Below are 23,218 nucleotides of genomic sequence, written 5' to 3'. Positions count from 1 at the left end.
ACCATTTGGATAAATAGTTTTGTGCACTATGAGAAGCCAGAAGATGAGACTTAACAATGTTTGTGGAATTCATAACTTTTTTTTCTTTTTTAGAACATGCTTAATAGACGATCTTTTAGTGATGTCTTACCAGAGTCGCCCAAGTCAGCACGGAAGAAAGAGGAGGCCCGCCAGGCAGAGTTTGTTAGAATAGGGCAGGTGGGTTTTCTTCTGAAACCTTTTCTGTGAGACATGTAGTTTTGAGTTCCATCCTAACCAGATGGCCCACGTGCAAAGACTTTGTTTGCCTGCTGCTGTAGGAGCTCTGTAATTTCTCTTAGGATTGTTGTGGCAACCACGAGTGAGATTTTTGAGAACCGAGTAGGTGCAGTTCTCTGCAGGCGTCACTGAGAGAGCAGCACTCTGCAGAGGTAGGAATGCTGCTGCCTTGAGGCAAGTAGCCACAGGCCCCAGCTCTGGCCCCCTCTCTTCCACAGAGCATAGACCACTTGCCTGCCTCCTAGGGATTTTCTGAAGAGTGAGGAACCAATTTGGGAAATGCCTCTGGAACCCATGACTGGCAGGAGGAAGCACAGACTAGCAGTGGCACTGACAGAAGACTTGAATTGCAATCCTATGACTTGGAAACAATCCAAGTCACCACCAAGTTAGGTGGTGCCCAGTCATCCCCTTATTCCAGAGATTGGAGAAAATCACTCTCTTTTTGCCCTGCTCGCATGTGACACTGGTATTTCTCAGTTCTGGGAGGTGACACAGCTGTCTGCCTCGATCGCACATCACAGCATGGAGAAGGAGGAGTGCCCTCAGCTGCAAATAAAGTTCTGGCCCAAAAGTAGAAAGTTGGGCAAGGCAGGTGGAGAGAGGAAAGCCATGTAATCAAGGGAAGCTTAGAGGCAAAGATAGCTTTTTCCCAAAACAGGTGCATTATTACAAGGTTCTCAAACATTGGTTCTTGTTTAAAGATACCCAGACTTTATTTCCAGAGATTCTGATTCATCAAGTTTGAGGCGGGACCTGAGAATCTGTATTTTTTCGATGCTCCTGGTTTATAAATCACAGTAATGATATATTGATTAATTGAAATGACAGAATGCATTTGGATAATTTGGGTTGGGACACTGTCATTAAGGCTTCACTATGTCCAGCTAACTTCAATTCTTGATTAACAAGTCAGTAGAGGAACCTGAAATGTTAGCCTGCAATTACTCCTGTTTTATTAAATTTTTGTCAAATCACAATTGTTTATCCTGCTGTACTTTTGCCGCCTGGTATGCTTTAATAGAGATCTCTGTTCTGTAAGGCACTAAAACTGAAATCCATTGTAAGAGGGGATGCTCCATCAAGCTTGGCAGCTTCAGGGATCTGTAAAAAAGAGGTGAGTTCATGATACTTTCAATTTGAACTGTGAATTCCCATTTTCATTAATGAAATGATTGAGATTCTTGGAAAAAGGTTTGGGAGCAGAAGGAAGAAGAGCATGTCTATTGCAGAGTCCTCAGGGAAAGCCCTAGACAAAACTGAGTGGCCATTTAGTGAGAGCCTCTGTGTTGCCATGGTATGTGCGTGCCTTCCGCTGCTTCAATGGAGCAGAGCTGCTGGAGGACCAACCTGGTCAGGCAGGCCAGGCCCCACAGGGCCTCTCAAGCTTTATGTGCATACATATCACCTGGACACCTTGACCAAATGCATGTTCTGATCCAGTAGGTCTGGGTGGGGCTAAGAGTCTATGTTTCCAACAAACTTGCACGTGGTTCCTGTGCTGCTGACCACAGACATGCTTTAAACAGCAAGGCTCTTGGGCAGTGTTGCTCAAGCTTTAGTGTGTATTGAATTCACCCCCAGAGTTTCTGGTTGAGCAGGTCTGGGGTGGGACCCAAAAGTTTGCATCTCCAGTGGCTTCCTAGGCGATCTTGATGCTGTTGGTTAGCAGACCACAGCTGAAAAACCACCGCTTAATCTACAGTTCACTCAGCCAGCCAAAAAATTCTTTGGCTATTTATCTACATGCTGTTCCACTTTCCATGGGGGTAAAAACTAAGTGATCATCAAGAATAGAACAGAAAAAAATACACAAATTATATTATGAATATGATTTTGTATTGTAGAACAGTACCTCCATTCAGAATACATAAAAGTTAAATGGGACAGATTTATAGCACATCACCCATTATAAAAGCAAAATAATTATGAATACATTTACCTTACTGATAAAGATATAGATGATGTGATCCTACGTGCTTTGAGGTCTGGTTTCAGGAAAATGATGAGCTCAAAATATAATTAACCCTAAAAACCACAACCAACTTCAGACAAGACTACTGGCAAAGCATCCTTCCCAAAGGCTGCAGCAGTTCCAGTGTCTGCTTATTCCTGTGCACAGTAGGAATGTACTGTTTCCAAGCACATTATAGATACGAGATTCCAGTAAGATTTAATAACAATAAGTTCTTAGGCTTATATTAAAAACAGAAGTCTGTAGAACCATAACTTGTTCACCAGGTAATAACAGAGAGTGAGCGTCCATTGTTGAGGTCAGTACTTATAACCCACCCGCAGGCCACAGACCACCCTCGGAGAAACTCAGCTCCACAAGGCCCCATGGGCTGCTGTGCAGTTGGCTTTGCAGAGACCAGAGTCCCCTGCTGCTCCCAAGAGTGTTCTGTGCCCAAAGAACCCGGCTTTGCCCACCTCTTCAGCACTCATCATTTCATGAGCTGTGGTCATGCTCTTAGAGAGAGCCCAGGAAGACTCTGCACTTAGACATGAAGGCCTGGAGACCACATTGTCACCCGGTGGAATCCACATGAAGGCTTCCCCATGGAAGGGAGTCCAGGGCAATGGCAAACACTGTCTGTCCTCAGACCAGAGCAACTGTGGGGGCAGATCTGAGTTTGCTGCTGACACTGCACACCCCAGTATTCAACAGTTCCTCAGACTTCACATGGTCACTGGCACCTGTGAAAAGCAGTAGACACCCTGCATGCACCCGCCCATTAAAATGGGGCCAGGTGCAGTGGTTCATGCCTGTAATCCCAGCATTTTGGGAGGCTGAGGCAGGAGGACTACTTGAGCCCAGAATTGAAGACCACCCTGGGCAACATGGTGAGACCCTGTCTCCAAAAAAAATTAGCCAGGCATGGTGGCGCACGCCTATGGTCCCAACTACTCAGGAGGCTGAGGCGGGAGGATCGCTTGAGCCCAGGAGGTCAAGGCTGCAGTGAGCCATGTTCACACCACTGCACTCCAGCCTGGGTGACAGAGCAAGACCTTGTCTCAAAAAAAAAAAAAAAAAAAAGGTTAAAATGGCACATATATGCAGCATTTGAGTATAATTTGGGGGGTTTCACAGACCTCCTTGACACCTCTGTGGATCCTGTAGGGCCCTTGGATCTTATGGGGGAAGAACTTCTTTCTGCCTTAGTGTTCCAAACTTGTGTCCTCTGGGCAGAAAACATTTTGTTACTAAGAACTGGTTGTTCTGTCTTGGTGTTACCTAATGCTGATGTCTGTGTTTTCTCCCTATTGACATTTATATTAACTTTGCTTTTTTTATGTTCTCTTGGTGAAGTCACAAATTCAGAATTGCCAGAAATTTTCTTGGGGAAATGCCATTTCAATCAATGACCTGCACTTGTTTAGCCTTTTTTCCATTTACAAAGTGTTTTCACATTCTTTAGGGGATCTTTTTAGAACATTACAAGTCCCATCTTAGCAATTAGAATATTCTTTTTGAGGCCGTGCATTTCCTAAAGGGAGAGCATCCTTTCCTTTTCTAAGAGAGCAGTAACACACAGTATTTACCCCCAGCCCTAATGCTATTTTCAAAGGTGGTCCTCATTGCCCTTCGCTTTACCTTGAGTATGCGAGTGCACGTTTGCCTGGGTACTTAAGAACACACCTACACGTGCACACACAGGCTCTACTACAGCCCCAGGTGGGACACATCGGGCCCTGATGCCTGATTGAGAGTAAAAGTGAAGATGTAAGACTTCAACTTGGGCCTGAGAATCTCTACAAGCTCTTTGAGGCTCATCCAATGCTTTGGAGGGAAGTTAAGAATTCTGTTGAAAATGTCCACAATTCTGGTGTGATTAAGATCACGGTACACAATGCCTCCTACTCCACACATCCACATGTGGCTCTAAGGCTCCCCCTTTATGGCTGAGATGGAAATGAACTAAGAAGAGTTCACTCGGTATAGATATGTCATGCGGAAACCTGAGTAGCTCTGTTCACAGCACTTGCATTCTACAAACTGTTATTTTTTCTTTAAGATTTTGTATCTTATGTGGATCAATAAGCATTTTCACGTGAAAACAATATCAACCTTTTAAAGCATCATTTATGTTTTATTAATCTGCTGAATCAGCAACACAGGAATCTGACTTTCTTATAGAATAACGTGGGACTTCCTTTAATGATTAAACTAATATGAATTCTCTAAAACAGAGGCACCATTTGGCCCAGCTCCCAGGTGTTAAAGCAAAATGCTTGCTTAGAAACCGTTATGAATGCATCAGTTGCCCCTGAGAAACATTATAATATTGGAGACAGGTTATGGTGCCAGAAACCTGTGAATTCACTCTTTTCCTATTGCATACATATTTGAAAGAAGACTTTTCTTCCTAAGAAAGGTAACTGAGTCCAGACCCCAGGGTTTGGAGTGACTCCGCTCCCACGGGGGTATCTGTGTTACTGTTTCAGGTGTGGTACTGTACATTTCCGTTTGGTGGGCTGCAGTGTATTTTTTCTGGTGCACTTATCTTCCGATGCTTGTATTGCCTCACAGCCGTGGGAGCCCCAGTGTTTCTGCAGTAATTTCCCTCACGAAGCCGTGTGTGCAGATCCCTGGGGCCAGGCCTTGCTGGTTTCCACTGATGCTGGCGTCTTGCTAGTGGATGGTTAGTGAGTAGCTGCTCCTACAAATGTCTTTTTCATATAACTTGTAGTACTTCTAAGATGAGTGACCACCAACCAACTCCCTTTGGACCATAAATGTGTGGTCTGCAGAGAGTTTAGCAAAGTTTTATTTCCTTATGAAATTAAACCCTTGTTTTCAGGGCAAGAAGAAGTAATATACTCTGAGCCAAGCATGCTGGAGGGTGGGCCATAGGTTCTCTTCCCAAAATATATGATGGGACTGTGGATATCAAATAACCTGTGAAAAGAATCTCCTTTTCAGCCAATACTTATTATCACTCCAACATTTTACTTTAAATCAACAAGGACACATTATTTAGAACCACTGTCTCAGGGACATTCTCTCTCTCGAAGTCTTAAAAAAAAAAAAAAAAAAAAAAAAGATTTCTGATTCAAAAAGTACTGATTTCCAAAACAAACCATAAGAACCTTAGATAACTCATTTTTGATGGATATAGAAACAAAAAGATTTTGACAAGGAGACAGATTTCAGCTCAACATAAAATCACACATTCTGACAGCCAGATAGATCAGCCTGCCCGGGGAGTTAGTCTGTTCTCTGTCACCACAGATGAGCCACCGTCACCCAGAGAGGGTGCAACTTCAGAGCAGGTGTAGACTCAAGGACGGTGGGGTCCCTTCCATCAGGAGTCCCCTTTAGATTATTCCAGACCCTGAATGAATGACAGAGGAGCTAAACACTAGTAACAGGTTGTCTCCTGGGCTTCAGAGGGAGCCATAGGCACAGAGACAATGTCTTCAAAGGGCATTTCCTCGGACTGCCCAGAAACAGCTGCCCAGTCTCTGGTTACCATAGTGACATTTTGTGAGAATCCCAAAGCCGCCACTGTGAGAATGACATAATGGCCTAAAACTGGAGCATCTGCCCATCCTTCAGTACAACCTATACATCCTCCCTCCAGCACTTACTGGGCACATTTACCAAGCACCTGCTGTGTGCCAGGGCCCCATGCCCGGTGCCTTCTGAAGTATGATAGATGTGAGCCATGCTTCATAATGGAACTGTTTCTGACCTCATCTCTCATGTTTGATACGTGTTTCAATTGTGTGCCCATAGTCATTGTATCTATAATGAACTTAACAAAAGGCAGATAATTTAAAATTCATAAATTTATAATTTAAATTCAGTATATAATTTTTGAAATTACAAAATGATTGGAAACTGTGATCTTAAAGAAAACTCACCCTCTATGAGCCTTGAGTTTCTCTAAATTGGGGATAATTTTTTAAGATGCTGAAAATAGTTTATAATGATGAAAATTGGTGAAACAAAATGGGATGATGATCACAACTACAAGGAGGGGCTAAAGTTATCTGTATTAAGTGTTTACATAGTGGTTGGCACATAGTAGTAACTTATTAAATGGCAGCTATTATCTTTACTATGTCTCTATGAGATTGCTAAGAGGTAATAAAATCCTTCCGGGCGCAGTGGCTCACGCCTGTAATCCCAGCACTTTGGGAGGCTGAGGCGGGCGGATCATAAGATCAGGGGTTTGAGACCAGCCTGGCCAATGTGGTGAAACCCCGTCTCTAACTAAAACAATACAAAAATTAGCCAGATGTGGTGGCGGGTGCCTGTAGTCCCAGCTACTTGGGAGGCTGAAGCAGGAGAAGCACTTGAACTCTGGAGGAGGAGGTTGGAGTGAACCAAGATCGCAGCACTGCACTCCAGCCTGGTGACAGAGCGAGACTCCATCTCAAAAAAAAAAAAAAAAAAAAGTAGGCCAGGCGCGGTGGCTCACGCCTGTAATCCCAGCACATTGGGAGGCCGAGGTGGGCGGATCACAAGGTCAGGAGATCAAGACCATCCTGGCTAATACGGTGAAACCCCGTCTCTACTAAAAATACAAAAAATTAGCTGGCATGGCGGCAGGCGCCTGTAGTCCCAGCTACTCAGGAGGCTGAGGCAGGAGAATGGCGTGAACCCGGGAGGCAGAGCTTGCAGTGAGCCGAGATCACACCACTGCACTCCAGCCTGGGCGACAGAGCGAGACTCCGTCTCAAAAAAAACAGAAAAGGAAAGGAAAAAAAAAGGCCGGGCGCAGTGGCTCACGCCTGTAATCCCAGCACTTTGGGAGGCCGAGGTGAGTGGATCACGAGGTCAGGAGATCGAGACTATCTTTACTAACACGGTGAAACCCCATCTCTACTAAAAATACAAAAAATTAGCCGGGCGTGGTGGTGGGCGCCTGCAGTCCCAGCTACTCGGGAGGCTGAGGCAGGAGAATGGCGTGAACCTGGGAGGCGGAGCTTGCAGTGAGCCGACATCGCACCACTGCACTCCAGCCTGGGCGACAGAGCTAGACTCCGTCTCAAAAAAAAAAAAAAGAAGAAAGAAAAGAGTAGGCCAGGCTCGGTGGCTTATGCCTGTAATCCCAACACTTTGGGAGGCCGAGGCAGGCGGATCACCTGAGGTCAGGAGTTTGAGACCAGCCTGACCAACATGGAGAAACCCTGTCTCTACTAAAAATACATTAGCTGGGTGTGGTGGTGCATGCCTGTAATCCCAGCTACTCGGGAGGCTGAGACAGGAGAATTGCTTGTACCCGGGAGGCGGAGGTTGCAGTGAGCCGAGATTGCACCATTGCACTCCACCCTGGGCAACAAGAGTGAAACTCCGTCTCAAAAAAAAAAAAAAAAAAGTAATAAAATCCTTAGATCTTACCAAAAGTGAAACAACAACAACATCAAAAGGAATTAAAAAAACAGACTTTAGAGGTTTAGTGCAGTCTGTAGTTTTATGGATGAACAAGCTGAGGCCTAAATAAATGATGCGAGTTAACCAAGATCTCACAACTGGTTAGTGGCACATCTGGAACTGGTACCCAGATGTGATTGTTAGTCCAGGACTCTTTCCACTAAACCAACTACATTATATTAAACTCTACCAATGTCTCCAACACAGATTTCCAAAAATATAGTCCTGGGCAAATAATTATGAAAAATTTTGTGATTTAAAGAATGTTCACTCCTTCCCTTTTGCCCTTTTGGGAAAGAGAAAGCGTGCTTCATAATGACTATTCGTAAGCTTGCCTAAAACCGAAATACTCTATTTGAGTTGCCTCTATTTTTTTAAATGCAAAATCCAAACCAAAATTACCAAGTTCCTTTCTGAAATTTTTATCTTAAGGATCCAAAATTTAATAGAAATGTCAGATATAAGGAGTATTGTGATTTGCCAGGAAATTCTTCCTTCCAAATTTGAAGGAAGTCATCTTCGACAGGATGGTGGGTGTAGCTGTTTATACCCACCATTGGCTTAGATTTATGATTTGAATTAGTTTTTTCATGTCCTTATTGTACGATGATGCTTCTGTTTGTTTTTGCTTAAAAAAAAAAAAAAAGAATAATCTTCAGGGCCTTCTTTGTATTTCTTATTGTGCTTTTAAGCCACAATTCTCTTATTTCTTTGTTTACCTTTTTCTTGTCTACATTTAATCATATTATGAACTGTTGCCATGAGTGAGTCCATCCATTTTGTTTCAGACTGAGTTCCACTCTATCCCATTAGCCTTTGCTTAATTTCATTAGATATATCCCTTGAGAGTCTACTCCTTTCAAGGTCATTATTAAAAATCAAGATCTTTTGTATCCTAAGTTAGCAAAACCTACTTTGAAAGGAAACTAAATACTGATTAAATATGCTCTCACCATGTGTTTTGGTTTTGCAGTAACAGAAAAGCTGGTTCTAAAAGATTGTTCTTCATAAAGAGATTACAGGAAGGAAAGCATTGTCATCAGTCAGTCATTAAATCCACCTGTCACTCTGTCAGATCCTTGCCTCCACTTCCTTCTTGTGTTGTACACAAACTTGTTCAGCCATCTGAGAAAGACTGGATGGAGAATAAGTGCTAATTCACTCTGTACATAGCTCAGCAGCTGTACAATGTATACCTCTGTTCCTATGTAAAATGAAAGGCCTCTGTCATTTATTAATTCCTTGGAGTGCTGTTGCTGCTGTGCCCGCATCTCTATCCACTGGGATATGGGGCTGCTCCAACATCCCAGTTTATGTTCCAACACTGGTGAAAAGCATGGCTTTGTCCTTGCACAGGCTTGGGCTCCACATGCTGGAGGTGTGACCTCAGACAAGCCATTAACACCAAGCCTCAGGCTCCTCCTTTGTTCAATGGGAATATTGTAAGTTCCTACCTAGTAGGGTCATCGGGACATTTAAGTTAAACATATGAAACCCTAAGCATTAGGGTCTGGCATAGAGAAAGCCCTTAGTGTATGTTACCTGTCCCTGCTGTGACTGCTCTTCTCCCACAAATGGAATAATTGTAGTTATTTAGCCAACTATGATGATGGGTATTAGGGTGATCATCCCACGTTTTGAAAAATTAAGTCTGCCCCAACGGAAGTACAAAGACCCTGAGAATTAGTTCCATTTTGTGGAAGCCCAGGGTAGAGGAGGCAGAAAAGTGGTTGATGAGCTATTGTAAAATTTGCATTCACCCCAATATTTAAGAGGAACAAGAGACAAGCCCTAGATATATTACTAAGCTTAGCTTAGTCTGTGCTCTGACAACTCTGAGCCCTCACAGGCCTACAGGAGTGGGAGCTCCTTCCCCCACTCGGGGGATAGTTGTTAATCCTGATGGTGAAAGCTCTGCTCCCTCCTGGATGCCACCCATGAAGGGATGAACTCCCAACCACACTTAGATTTCTGGAAAAGAAAAGATCCTCAGAGCCCCTTGCTCCTACATTTTAAACAAATCCAACCCTGCAGCAAAGCATTTGCAGAATAAATGCAGGTGAAGACTGGGCCAGCCACTTCTGCCCCAAATGTCTCCACCATCCCGGACACCTCTGCCTTGCCCTGATTCTGCCATCCATCTCAGAAGAGACCCTTTTGCTTTCGGAACTGAATGGAACAGCGTTAGTAATTCCTTTAGCCCCCTGTGTCCTCGGGGCCCCCAGGAGCAAAGTAATTGTTAGCAACTTCGATTCCCAGTGAGTAACCTCAACAACAAATCCTGTGTGGAAGTGCAGTGTCTTGAACCATCCATTTACTGGAGATTTCCCTGAGCATTCCCACTTCAATTCGTTTTTCTTGCTATTTTGGCAATTTAGTTGATACTTCTCTTTATTTATGTTTTTGTCTAAAAAGGAGATTTCCTATTCCTTTGGGAAAAAATACTGAAAATGTATAGGCAAACTACTATTTTCACAAACACAGGACATGTTAGGGTAGAGTGTGTTTGTATTTATCTGAAATCCAAAAGGAAATTTAAATTTTGCTTTCTTGAGATGTATACAATATGACCTAAGATATAATGTAATTTCAAATATTACATAACAATAAGAAAATACTTGAGAGAAATGGCTGCTCTTTTTTTTTTTTTTAACTTGGTGTTCAGGCCTTTGGTACAACCCTAGTAAAAAATGGTATTGAGAGATGTTGCTTTTTCTTTGATGAACACAAATAGCGTTCTCATGCTTCTGCTGCTATGCCCCCTATATAGAGTTCAGAATATAGAATTGCCTATGGGAAGAAAGCGCCAGTACTTGTTCCTGAGCTAGGAGGAGAATAGTGCTTGAACATATTGTGTAGAGCTTATGAAAGCCCTAGAAGCTGACTTCCTTCCTTGCCTAGAGAGAACCTGGGTTCAAAACTACCCACAGGCACATTCGGTGGGTTCTGGAAAGCATGGGCTGGGTTGCAGTGATGGGTAACCAGGTTTCCTTTTCCAGATGACCTTCCATCAGTGTCCGTGTTTGACAGAACTCTGCCAGTGAAGCAGATGCACGTGCTCGAGACCCTGGACCTTCTGGTTCTCAGAGCAGACAAAGGTGGTATCCCCTGCCGGGTGGCATGCTGTGGAGGAAGGAAAACAGTTGTCTTCTGTGGCCCACACCACAGATCCCCGGGGTCTGACGGCATAGGCTCTGCCAGCTGTTTCCTTTCCTGATGCCCAGTGCTTGGGATCCCTCAGTGGCCCCTTCGTTCTCTGGGGAGGGAAGCCGTGGCAGGGGGCGGTGGGGAGGAAAGGGATGCATACGTAATTGCATCGGTTAAAAGTGGTGTCGGGTGCCTCCCGAATTCCAGAACATCTCCAGTCCTAGTTTTCCTACACAGTCGGCCCTTGGAGGCCCTTCAGGTCACCTTACTTTTCCATTTAATCTCCTCCTCTGCCCTTTTTATGTCACTAGGAAAAGATGCTCGCCTCTTTGTCTTCAGGCTAAGTGCTCTGCAAAAGGGCCTTGAGGGGAAGCAGACTGGGAAGAGCAGGTCTGACTGCAGAGAAAACAAGTTGGAGAAAACAAAAGGTGACTTGATAGATTGGTAGATTCCATTCAATTCATTTTTTTCCCCTCACGCTGCCCACATTTTGCTGAAAATAAAAATGAGTAGGAATTTGATCTTATTAGTTTGTTTTTTGTTTGGAAACATCACAAAAATAGCATCACTGTTTCCATAAGAAGCTTGAAAGCTAGACAAACACATTGAGGACTAGAAGAAATGCTAGGCCTTGCATAACAGGTTCTAGAGATGCGTTAAACTCTGTTAGCAAATCTGTTACTGAAGAAATGTTTAGAGTTTGGTTCCTGGAGCTCTCATTACTTTAACTGATGCCATGTAGTAGGTATGAAGTTAAGTTCACAAACTCTAGAATATAGGAAATAGGACTTCCTTTCCTTTCCTTTTTCCTTTTTCCTTTCCTTTCCTTTCCTTTCGGCAGAGTTTCACTCTTGTTGCCCAGGCTGGAGTGCAATGGCACGATCTCAGCTCACTGCAACCTCTGCCTCCTGGGTTCAAGCGATTCTCCTGCCTCAGCCTCCTAAGTAGCTGGGATTACAGGCGCCCACCATCACGCCCAGCTAATTTTTGTATTTTTAGTAGAGATGGGGTTCCACCAAGTTGGCCAGTCTGGTCTCGAACTCCTGACCTCAGGTTATTCGCCCACCTTGGCCTCTCTAAGTGCTGGGATTATAGGTGTGAACCATTGCACCCGGCTGGGGATAGGATTTTCTTAATTTTCCTGTAACTCAACCTAATTTTAATATCTAGTCTCCGTTTTGCCTGGTATCAGAAATATTCTTAGTCCATTCACTGAGTTATGTTTAATTTCCAGGATTCCTAGGTATTGCCAAATTACCAAGGCCTAGGGGCTTCCACACCTGCCTGTCACATGTAGGGCATCATTTCTTTCTTCTGCCCAGGCTGCCACCTGTATGCTGTTAACACTCACCACAGCAGAGAGCTGAGGATTGTGGTCGCAATTCGGAATAAACTACTACTGATCACAAGAAAACACAACAAGCCAAGCGGGGTCAGCAGCACCTCATTGTTATCTCCCCTGTCTGAGTCACCTGTTGAAGAATTCCAGTACATCAGGGTAGGTTTGCTCTTTAAACCATCTGTCTCCCAGTCAAGGTGCCATGAGGCAGACTCTGTCCTTCCACCCAGGGTTTGTTACCCACTGAGGTTGTTCCGCTGTTTGGTAGCCAACTAGGAAAACCCTCACCCTGGTGCTCTTGTTTCCCCCAGAAGACTAAAGCTACAGCTCATTGATTCCAGTGAATATCTACGGGTACTGTTCTAGGTACAAAGGACACAGCGATGACCAAAACAAAGTCTTCTGATGGGGTTTACTTTCCAGTTGACAGTTAACAGAAATAAGCAAATAAAGCTATGATGGCTGGCAGAAAGAAGTACTAAAATTAAATATAGAGGAGGGCCAGGGAACAAAGGATAATAGAGCAGGGAGTTGGGAACGTCTGTTTCAGAAAGAATGTCCCAGGAAGCCCTCTCTGAATAGGTTACCTCTGAGCAGAGATCCAAAAGAAGTATGGGAGTGAGTGATGAGGATATCTAGGGAAAGGATATTCTAGGCAGAGGGAGCAGCCAGGCAAGGGCCCTGAGGTCCTATTGAAGGCACAGTCAAGAGCAGAGGGAACAAGGCAGGCAGGTCAGAGAGAACGGGGAAATATGCTCTTGAGCCCTCAGGCCATTGCAAAGACTTTGGCCTTGACTCTGAGTGAGACGGGAAACCATTGGAAGATTTGAAGCAGAGAAGTGGCATGTTTTGAAAAGATTGTGCTGGCTTCTGGGTAGAGGGGAGCTTAGGAGGCCAAGGGTGGAAATAAGAAGGCCTGCAACAAGACCAGTGCAGGATCCTGGCAAGAAAGGTTGGTGGCTTTGGTAGCAGGAGAGATGGGAAGAAGCAGTGGGCAATGCTTTCCTGCTTGCCTCAGTCAGCAGGATTTGCTGGGAGATTGAAGGGGAGCCTTGTGAGAGAAACCTCCTCCAGGCTCAAGTTCCCTCCCTGACGTCACCATCTCTTACCTTTTAAAGACTAGGGTACATTAAGGTATGGAATATATCTAACATTGGCCACTGAGATGGAGTATTTCTACTGGTGAGCTGAGAAATTATTTTTTGCCTAGAGTTAAAGCCTTTTGAATTATGCCTATGAATTTCTGCTAATGTTCAACTTCAGGGGACAGAGCAGCATGACAGTTAAGTTAAAACACCTTAAAATCTTGCTCTAGTTAGGTGTTAGCTTTCTTCATATAGTGATTAGCTATTTTAATGCAGATTTACATGCAGCATATACATTTATGTAATATGAGCACTGAAATGACATTTCCTGAGTTTATATCTTAACTCTACCCTGTGTAAACTTTGTGATTGACTTCTAAGCCTCAGTTTCCTCACCTTTAAGACAGAATAGTAGCTGTACCTACCTTATAAGTAGGATTCAATGAGAACAGTGCCTAGCACATGTTAAGTACACAAATAGATTAGTTAGCAATTATTAATACTATCACTGAATCCCAGGACAAGACCAGACAATGTAAGGGATAAAGCAGACCATACTGTTGATTCCATTTTGTTAAATTGTTTCCTGGCCTCGACCCTTTCCAGTAGACAGAGGCCTGAGTCTTGAGGACAGGTTATGGAAAGGAGATGTCTGATGTGACCCCTGGCACTTTCCTCTCTTGTCCCTTCTTCCCTGTAGCACAAGGCTCTGCAGGAGCCTGGAGAAGGTGGTCTCTGAAAGGAGGGAATGGGCAGTGGGGCTTGGCATGGAGCTGGCTGCTCTGTTCTCACCCGTCTCTTGTATCCTTACCAACCACACAGGAGATCTGTCTGTCCGACTCTCCCGTGGTGATGACCTTAGTGGATGGGCCAGCTGAAGAGAGTGACAATCTCATCTGTGTGGCTTATCGACACCAGTTTGATGTGGTGAACGAGAGCACAGGAGAAGCCTTCAGGCTCCACCACGTGGAGGCCAACAGGGTAAGCCAGCGTTTGTGGGGACAAGTGGGAATCAGAAAAGACTAATCATCGTCGTGTCTTCTAACCCTGAGATGCCATGATTTGGATTTCTTTAAAGTTATGTACTATTCATCACATCAGTATTGTGTGATTCACTATTTAGACTGAGCTATGTGAAGTTGCCATTTTTATAGGTCAGAATGGTTCTATGTATTATCATGTGACTGCCCTGTTTAGTTTTCAGATCTTTCCTTGCCACTCCATCCTTCCAAATAAAAGAGACATGAAGAGGCCAGGCACAGTGGCTCACGCCTGTAATCCCAGCACTTTGGGAGGCCAAGGCAGGAGGATTGCCTGAGCCCAGGAGTTCGAGACCGGTCTGGGCAACATGGCAAGACCTTGTCTGTATTTAAAATTAAAAAAAAAAAAAAAGACATGAAGAGTCAAAATTTTGACTGAATATAATAACTAAATAAGTGAGAGCATTTGTTAGATGATTTTTCCTGGGAGGGCACTTGGAGAATAAGCTTGACCTCTGAGGGACTGCAGACTCTCATTTTGGGGACTGGGTGGCCAGAGTGGGTACAGCACCCTCCCTACCCCCTTAAAAGCCCAGTAGGAAAGGAAGAAGGGGTGGAAACCCATTAGGAGAGAGTAAGCGGGCAGATCTGCCCTAAGAGTCTACACCCCTGGCCTGATACACAGAGAACAAGGATGTCCTAGTGTGGCACAAAATTTAGGGCCACCCAAAACTGCACTCATATTCTAAAGGTGACTGTGTGGGGTTTAAACCTTGGCGCTCACTGGACAGTGGTGAGCACTCACCACCCTGAGGCCTGGCAGCCTGTCACTGGCGATCGTTCAACACTGACACTGACATTAGCAGATCACAGAGTTCTTCAGCCCATGTATCTCTATGAGGCAGGACAAGGCCCACTGTCAGTGAGCCATTGAGGTTTGCATCATGCAGTGCAAGCCAGTATTCTGGCCTAGGTACTGAGGAAACCACAGAATGGGGATGTCAGCTCCAGGGAGACTGTAGTTCCTAATGAGGGCTTCTGGACCCACAGGCTACCTCCAGTCCTGTTCAGCTAAATCAAAGAGACTGCGGAATTCTTCCAATTATGCTTTACAGTTTGTATTAATTGGAAATATGCTCCATATAAATATTCATTAAAATTGCTAATTACTATTTTAGGAAGACTTAAGACCTAATTAGAGCAAGATTTTAAGAAACAGAAAAATCAGAAATAGAAAAATCTAGATGTAATTAGGAGACCTTCTTGTCTTTAGCTGTTATTGATCACAGAGTGGTCTGTCATTTCTCTTATCTATATTGGTGGTGACCAGACTTGTCTGCAATTGGAGTCATCTGAGAAATTTGAAAAGCTACTACTGCCTGTGTTGCTCCTCCAGGGATTTCCTGGGTCTGAAGTGTGGCATGGGTTTGGGTATGTTTAAATGGTCCCCAGATAATTTTAATATTTAGCCAAGTTGGGAATCCCTGGTATATTTCATTGCTTTGCAGCCCTGGCTGTCATCCCTTGGAGAGCTTTAAAAAGATCAGTGTCTGACCCCAGGCCAAGCCAATTATATCAGAATCTGGAGGTGTGTGGTACTTGGGAGCCAATATTTTTTAAGTCTGCCCTCAGGTGATACTAATATAGACCTAGGAGAAGGAGTAGGTCCTGAAACTTCCTAATTTAAAGCTGAGAGGAATGTCACCCACTCCCCTCACCCCCCAACCCCCCACTGCCTGGGCATCCCTGGACCAGCATGTCTTCCCACCCAGACTTCTGAGGAACAGGGGCCCTGCCTGGTTTGTCCTTTAAAAGTTCTCACCCCCTTGGCCAGGCGCAGTGACTCACACCTGTAATCCCAGCACTTTGGGAGGCCGAGGTGGGCGGATCTCCTGAGGTCAGGAGTTCGAGACCAGCCTGGCCAACATGGTGAAACCCCATCTCTACTAAATATACAAAAATTAGCCAGGCCTGGTGGCACGCACCTGTAATCCCAGCTACTCGGGAAGCTGAGGAAGGAGAATCACTTGAAACCAAGAGGCGGAGGTTGCAGTGAGCCGAGATTATGCCACTGCACTCTAGCCTGGCGACAGAGTGAGACTCTGTCTCAAAAAAAAAAAAAAAAAGAAGTTCTCACCCCCTTCTTCCTTCTCAAAGCTGTGTGAGCAGCCAAACAAAGCAGAAATGCCGTGGTGCAGCAGGTCCTTGTTCAATCAGTCCTTTTCCTGACAACTAGTTTCTTAAGACTTAGCCAGCTTTTGGTAGTGGAAAAGTCCTCACCTCATTTCAGAGAAAGTTTCTGACAAGTTCTATTTTAAAATAAATCATGCTTAAGTGGCTGAAAATTGTGCAGTTTACTTACTCATCAGGGTAGCGATAGAGAAAAAATCATTTTATTAAATTTCTTTTATATGATCTTTTTATTATTTACCTATATTTAATGTCCTATAATTCAGTATAGGATTTCTTTTTCCTATGATTTGTAAAGACCCTGGATAAATTGGGTTAAGAACCATTTTCTTTGATGACTTCTGTGTTTTGTTTTTTGGATGGCTGTCAGGAATGACTCTCAAGTTTTCTGTCCTTTCTTCAATGTGCTTTTTAAAAGACAAATATACATTGGGAAGCTGAGACGGGCAGATCACGAGGTCAGGAGATCGGGACCATCCTGGCTAACCCGGTGAAACCCCGTCTCTGCTAAAAAATACAAAAAACTAGCCAGGTGAGGTGGCGGGCGCCTGTAGTCCCAGCTGCTCAGGAGGCTGAGGCAGGAGAATGGCGTGAATCCGGGAGGCGGAGCTTGCAGTGAGCTGAGATCCGGCCACTGCACTCCAGCCTGGGCGACAGAGTGAGACTCTGTCTCAAAAAAAACAAAAAAGACAAATATACAAAGTTTTTTCCTAAGAGAAAAAAAATATATTTTTATTTTATTTACTGAGACGGAGTCTCATTCTGTCGCCCAGGCTGGAGTGCAGTGGTGCGATCTTGGCTCACTGCAACCTCCAACTCCCTGGTTCATGCGGTTCTCCTGCCTCAGCTTCACGAGTAGCTGAAATTACTGGCACGGCCACCCTGCCCAGCTAAGTTTTGTATTTTTAATAGAGACAGGGTTTCACCATGTTGGCCAGGATGGTCTCAATCTCCTGACCTTGTGATCCTCCCGCCTCCACCTCCCAAAGTGCTAGGATTACAGGTGTGAACTACTGCACCTGGCCAAGAAAATAAAAATTTTAAGGAAAAAGAAAAAAACCTTTCCTAGTTCCTAGCTCTGAGAGGATCAGCATGCACAGCCCTCCCGTGGTAGAATGGCGACAGCACGGCTCCCAGCAGGCACAGGTGCTTAGTCCGATGCACTCACTCATCTTTCAGGGAGTGTACTGTCTGGCTGGGGAGATGAGCCCTAAGAAAATGAAGAAGATAATGAGCTATATGTTTTCTAATAGCTGGTTAGAAATAGGCCTTGTGGGAACAGGACTAGCTTTTTACCAAGATGTTCCTGCAGCTCAGCACCCAGGGCAGTGGGGACACAGCCTGGGTCATTGGAATTTCATCTCCATTCCGTCTACACTTACTGCCTGCCCGCCTCTGCGGGCACCAGTGTTAACTGGGCAGGCCTCGCTTCCTGCTGCCATTCCTCCTCTCTTAGGCAGGACCACTTGGTCCCTATTTCAGGCTTCTACCCACCTCGGGTTCTATTACAATCCTAGCTCAAGAGAGGAAATGTTTAAGAAGCACTAAAGCAACATTCTGAAAGTCACTGTCAACTTCACTGTACCAGTGGGCCTGCTGTGACCCACTGCCGCTGCTCTAGCCACCAGCACTGACCTCGTTCCCAAAACCAAGGGCTCCTCTGGGAGGAACTGCAGGCGTGGTCATGGGATCTGGGTCCCTGGTTTATGGGAGGGCTCAGGTCCTCATCTTGACATCTGCCCAGAATCCGGTGGTTCTCAGCTGGGGGCTGAGCCCAGAAGCACAGGGAGGGCTGAAGGCAGAGCCAGCTAGGGGAGGCACAGTTCCCACTTCACTTGTTACAAATCTGTGTTTTGAATCTTTACAACCACCATATATTATTTGTTATCATTTTAAAATACCAATAAAATGAACTACTTACTACTTTTTTTTTAAGAGAGAGAGAGACAGGGTCTAGCTCTGTCCCAGGCTGGAGTGCAGTGGTGCAATCGTAGTTCAATTCTCCCTCCCTGGCCTACCAAAGCACTGGAATTACCGGCGTGAGCCACCATGCCCAGCCAGAACTACTTATTTTTAATCAAACTTATGAAATAAAGATTTAATGCCTATGTCCTACGCCAGACCTGTCATATCAGGATCTCTAGGAGCAAGAACTCCGCCAGGCCCCTGTCCCAAGGTGGAGACAGACACCTGTATCAAAGCATAAAGTAGGTCTCATTGTGATAAGTGTTAATAAAGGTCTGAATAATAAAGTGCTGTGGCATGCCTGAGGAGGAAGTGGTTAAGTCCAAGCCTGTTCCTGAATCCTGGCCCCGGGGCTGAAGCCTGCCACCACCTGCCCTGAAGCCCAACTCTCTGAATATTGCCACGTTTGTCTGCCTGTCAGCACAGCGTTGGAGCCCCTTGGTAGACTTACTTGATGCCAAGTACCCCCTGGCATCTGTGGTCATTGTGCACAGATCTCGGTCTAAAAGGCTGCGTGAACTTCCTCCATACCTGTCATCACTACTACCCTCCCTCACCCCACCCCAAACACACACACAGGCCTTATCTCTAAACTGAAAGGCTGTCTAGTTCCACCTTTCCCACTGCAGTCAACCCTCCCATAATTATAATAATTGTGGCCACCATTGAATGGCCACCTCTGTGTACCAGGCCCTGGGTCAGAGCATGTCATAAGCATTATGTCTTGGAGGGGCTCTTCATTTCTTCTTTTTTTTGAGACAGAGTTTCACTCTTGTCCCCCAGGCTGGAGTGCAATGGCGCGATCTCCGCTCACTGCAACCTCCGCCTCCCAGGTTCAAGAGATTCTCCTGCCTCAGCCTCCCAAGTAGCTGGGATTATAGGTGCCCGTGACCACACCTAGTAGAGACGGGGTTTCGCCATGCTGGCCAGGCTTGTCTCGAACTCCTGACCTCAGGCCCGCCTTGGCCTCCCAAAGTACTGGGATTACAGGAGTGAGCCACCACGGCTGGCCCATTTCTCCATTTTTATTGAAAAGGAAACTGAAGTCAGAAAGAAGTCACTTATTTACCCCAGAGCACACAGCTAGTAAGTGGCAGAGGCAGGACTTAGATCCCAGCTGGCTGACTCCAGAGACCGTGTTCCCACAGCTGGTGGGGATGGCAGGTCCAGCCACAAAGCTGGTAGCACTTGGCCCCTCCTGTGGAGAAGCTCCCAGTCTGGCAGAGCAGACAGGGTGCAGCACGAAGCCTCTAGCTGAGATAGTGAAGTAAAACTGACATGTACAGGGGCGTCTGAGGAGGAAGTGATTCTAGGTCAAAGTGGTGGAGCCAGGAAGGTTCCTTTCTGGGGTCAGAGGGTACTCAAGGACTGTCCTTCATGTAATATACCCTTTGGTGCTGGTTCCTTATCTAAATAATGATATCAGCCAAGATGAGCATTTACCAAGCTCCAGGCCCTGTGCCAGGTGCTTAGATAAGTTACCTCCTGGAGTCCTCAAGCCAGTAGGTCTAGATATTCTTATTTTCTACCATGTTACAAATGAAGAAACTGAAGGTCCGAGAGGGGAAACAACCGGCGTGAGTGTGCACACCTCTGAAGTGATGGAGCTGGGACTTCATTTACTCCCTTGTCCATCCGATGAGTTTATTCTGTGCCTGCCACCCGCCAGACCCTGATCTGGATGCTGAGGGGCCAGCAGTGAGCAGCACAGACAGGCCTTTGCGTCATGAGCCTTAGATCTCATGGGGAGGGGAGCCACAGGGAAAAACAGACAAGAGAGCACCAGAGGGTGAGGCACGCTCTGCAGAGAGCCTAAAACACGGGGCATGATAGGAGCCATGGGAATTATTTCGGGTTTGACAACCCCCAGCTCTCTCCAATGCCAGTGCTGGAGCTCTTGGCCACTGGTCCTCACTGTCACTCCCCGCTGAGCTCCTGCAACTTTTGCTTGAGGCATTTGCCCCATTATACCTTGTTTTGTGTACTTATGTGCTTTTCTGTTTTTTTTTTTTCTTAAGGGGTGGAACCTCACCTTATTCCTTATTCTTTTCTGTATCCTAATGGCACTGAGTACAGTGCCAGATAATGACAGATGGGAGAGAACTGGGGGTTCCATTGGAAGGGGCACCCAAGCCCAGGCAGTGGCACTGACTGAGGATGGCCAGTTGGGGCCTTGGCACCATAATGAGACCATTTAGAGGTGAAGGCTGTGTTCTGGTGACACCAGTGAAGAGGAGGGTCAGTCAGTGCAGGGCCAGTGGGAGGAGCACAGTGTGGATGGAAGGGCTGGGAAAGGGGAGCCAGCAGGAGCCCACAACATGGTGCTTCTGCGGGCAGGTCAGGGCTTAGCCTAGAACAGCAGCAGGGGCACAAAAAAGACACCTGAGAAAGTGTGTGAAGAGGCTGCTGCTGGACTTGGGTTGGAGATGGCTCTGAGACTTTGAGAATAGATATGCTAACAAAAAGGAGGAGGTTTAGAAGGAAAGCTGGTTATGTGGAAGATAAAAAGCCAATAGCCTTCATTGAGTGCTCATGATGCGTGAGGCCCTGTGCTAAAATCTCTGCCTTGTCTCACTGAATTCCCATTACAATCCAGCAAGGTCAGTGTTCTCATTATGCCTGCTTTACAGACAAAGACCTAAGGCCAGAGGCTAAGCCATTTGCCACACACCACAGAGGCAGTAACTGGCCTAGACAGGGCTTGATCTCCTGTCTGTCTGCCCAGTCTGTGCCCCTCCAACCCCCCAACCCCCAACCCACTACCTCCTGCTTTTAATGACTTGGATGTGGAATCAGTTGCATCTGAGAACAAATGATATAGTCTAGGGGCTGCAGCCCTGGGGAGAATGTGTGCCTGAGCCCGTGGTTTAGGGTTTTGAGCACAAAGTGAAATTTGGAGCTATGAAAGTGGGGTTTTACTAAGGAGAGAAGAGCCAAGAAATTGAAGAATAATCTGAGGTGGGAGAGAGGGCAGGAGGCAGAAGATGTCACCCGTCAGAGGCTGCAGAGGACAGGATGGACAGATGAGCAGTGGCCCAGGCCTTCGCTTGGGGAGAGGGAGATCTTGGCTGAGCTCAGAGGGTGGTTTTCCTGGAAGCACGGGAGGCCAGGCTCTAAGGGTTGAGAATACAAGTGAGGAAGTAAAAGGAGCAGGAGGCTCTTAGAGGGCTGGAGTTTTGAAAATCAAGAAGGACCAAGGACGCCATCAGGTTGAGTGCCCTCCTCTCAAATGCAGAAACTGAGGCCCAGAGAGAGGAGTTTGCCCCAGACCACAGAACTAGGTGTTCTGACACCCTTTTCATTGCACCATGCTGCCTCTCTTGACATGAAGAACAGAGAAAGAATAGAAGTGTGAAGACATGCCGTGGCGATTTTAAGTTGCACAGGCTTTATCTGTTGGAGGCAGAAGGATTGCCTCACTGGAGGTACGAGAGCGGTAAGGTTGGAAGAGAACCGGAATCTTAGTTCAGATGTGGGCTGTGGCGTGTACCAGCCAAGGGACTTAAGTGACTTCACCCTGAGCCTCACTTTCATCTTCCGTAAAATGATAATTATACCATAATGCCAATAATATTAGGTTGATACAAAAGTAATTGCGGTTTTTGCCATTATTTCCAATGGCAAAAACCGCAATTACTTTTGCACCAGCCTAGTACTTTCTGGGTTAATGTGAGAGTGAAATGAACAACTCATGTGAAAATGCTCTGGGAGCTGGAGCACAACATATAAACCTGAGGCATTTCAATAGAGAGAGGAGACATACCAAACACAGAGCTTCTCAACGGCTATGAAAAGATGATGAGAAAGTCCCAGAGAAGAAAGAATGGAGAGACTTTTCTTTCCTTTTTCTTTTCTTTTCTTTCTCACCTCCATTGTATTATAATCCCAGCCCCCGATGTGCATTGTGGGTGCTGGTGGGGCAGACATGATCCCGTGGCACCTGCATCACAGAGGGCCACGGCCCCCGCAAACGCTCACAACTTGAAAAAGTCTTTTCACAGGGTCAGCATCCAGCCTGCCCACTACCGTTGCCCATTATCATTGCAGGTTAATTTTGTTGCAGCTATTGATGTGTACGAAGATGGAGAAGCTGGTTTGCTGTTGTGTTACAACTGTAAGTTAAGGATGTGCTTTTATCTTTATTTGCTAAAATGGACTGGTTTTTTTCTGGGCAATTTAAAAAGATTGTCCTTAGATTTACTCAGTGTATCATTCGTGGGTTTGTAATTGCCTTCCAGGAAGGAACGGAAAAATACCTTCTGCACACCAGGCCTCTTGGTGACACAGTGCAAGAACTGGCGCTTGTGGTGCTATTTCCAGGATGCGCCGGTGATAACAGTGGCTTCCAGTTAGGGGGCCCTTACTGTGTGCCAGGTGCTGTGCTCGGTATGCTGTGGTCATTGTCTCACTTGATTCTCACAATGAATGCCCGCAGCAGGCTCAGTTATTATCCTCAGTTTAGAGATGAGGCAACTGAGGCCTCGAGAGGTGAACTCGTTCAAGGTCTTGTGGCTACTAAGCAGCAGGGCCAGGGTTTGCATCTGGTGCTGTCTTGACTCCAGCACCCACAATTTTAACTAACCACTGTCACTATTCTATATTTTGCTGTTTCTCAGGTATTAATGAAATCAGCCTCAACCCAGGGTATCTGGCCTCAATTGGGTTAGTTTGGATTAGGTGGCAGGGTAGGTGTTGGGCAGACCAAAGGTATCAAATAGTATCTTTAAGGATGTTCAGCATTTCAAAAGCTAATATTATAATACATTTTCATAAAAAGGATTTTTTAAGGCTAAAAGAAAAGAAGTAAGCTATTTTCCTGGATAAAGCTGCCCAGTCTAACAAGACATAAAACATGTTTTTCAGCCTAGGA

General features: G+C 45.6%; 1 protein-coding gene across 32 annotated transcripts in view; it reads left to right on the top strand.

Moving 5' to 3' along the window:
* Nucleotides 1-23,218, top strand: part of GARNL3 (GTPase activating Rap/RanGAP domain like 3) — a 171,981-nt gene that overhangs the window by 121,544 nt on the left and 27,219 nt on the right. For 28 of the 32 annotated variants that reach the window (XR_012424386.1, XM_074016517.1, XM_045372639.2 and 25 more), the window contains 8 exons: nt 94-198; nt 1,301-1,375; nt 4,790-4,901; nt 10,642-10,740; nt 11,101-11,217; nt 12,112-12,287; nt 14,036-14,194; nt 22,396-22,462. Coding sequence is in view for 28 of the 32 variants with exons in the window: in XM_074016517.1 (XP_073872618.1) it covers nt 94-198; nt 1,301-1,375; nt 4,790-4,901; nt 10,642-10,740; nt 11,101-11,217; nt 12,112-12,287; nt 14,036-14,194; nt 22,396-22,462 (910 nt within the window). In the remaining 4 variants the exon portion in view is untranslated. The remainder of the gene's footprint in view (nt 1-93; nt 199-1,300; nt 1,376-4,789; nt 4,902-10,641; nt 10,741-11,100; nt 11,218-12,111; nt 12,288-14,035; nt 14,195-22,395; nt 22,463-23,218) is intronic. The other 4 variants (XR_012424391.1, XR_012424389.1, XR_012424390.1 and 1 more) reach the window with 3 other exon arrangements.

This window comes from Macaca fascicularis, chromosome 15, assembly GCF_037993035.2.
Source record: "Macaca fascicularis isolate 582-1 chromosome 15, T2T-MFA8v1.1".
NCBI lineage: Eukaryota > Metazoa > Chordata > Mammalia > Primates > Cercopithecidae > Macaca > Macaca fascicularis.
The sequence above is the reverse complement of the archived record's forward strand: the minus strand, read 5'-3'. Positions and strand labels throughout refer to the sequence as shown.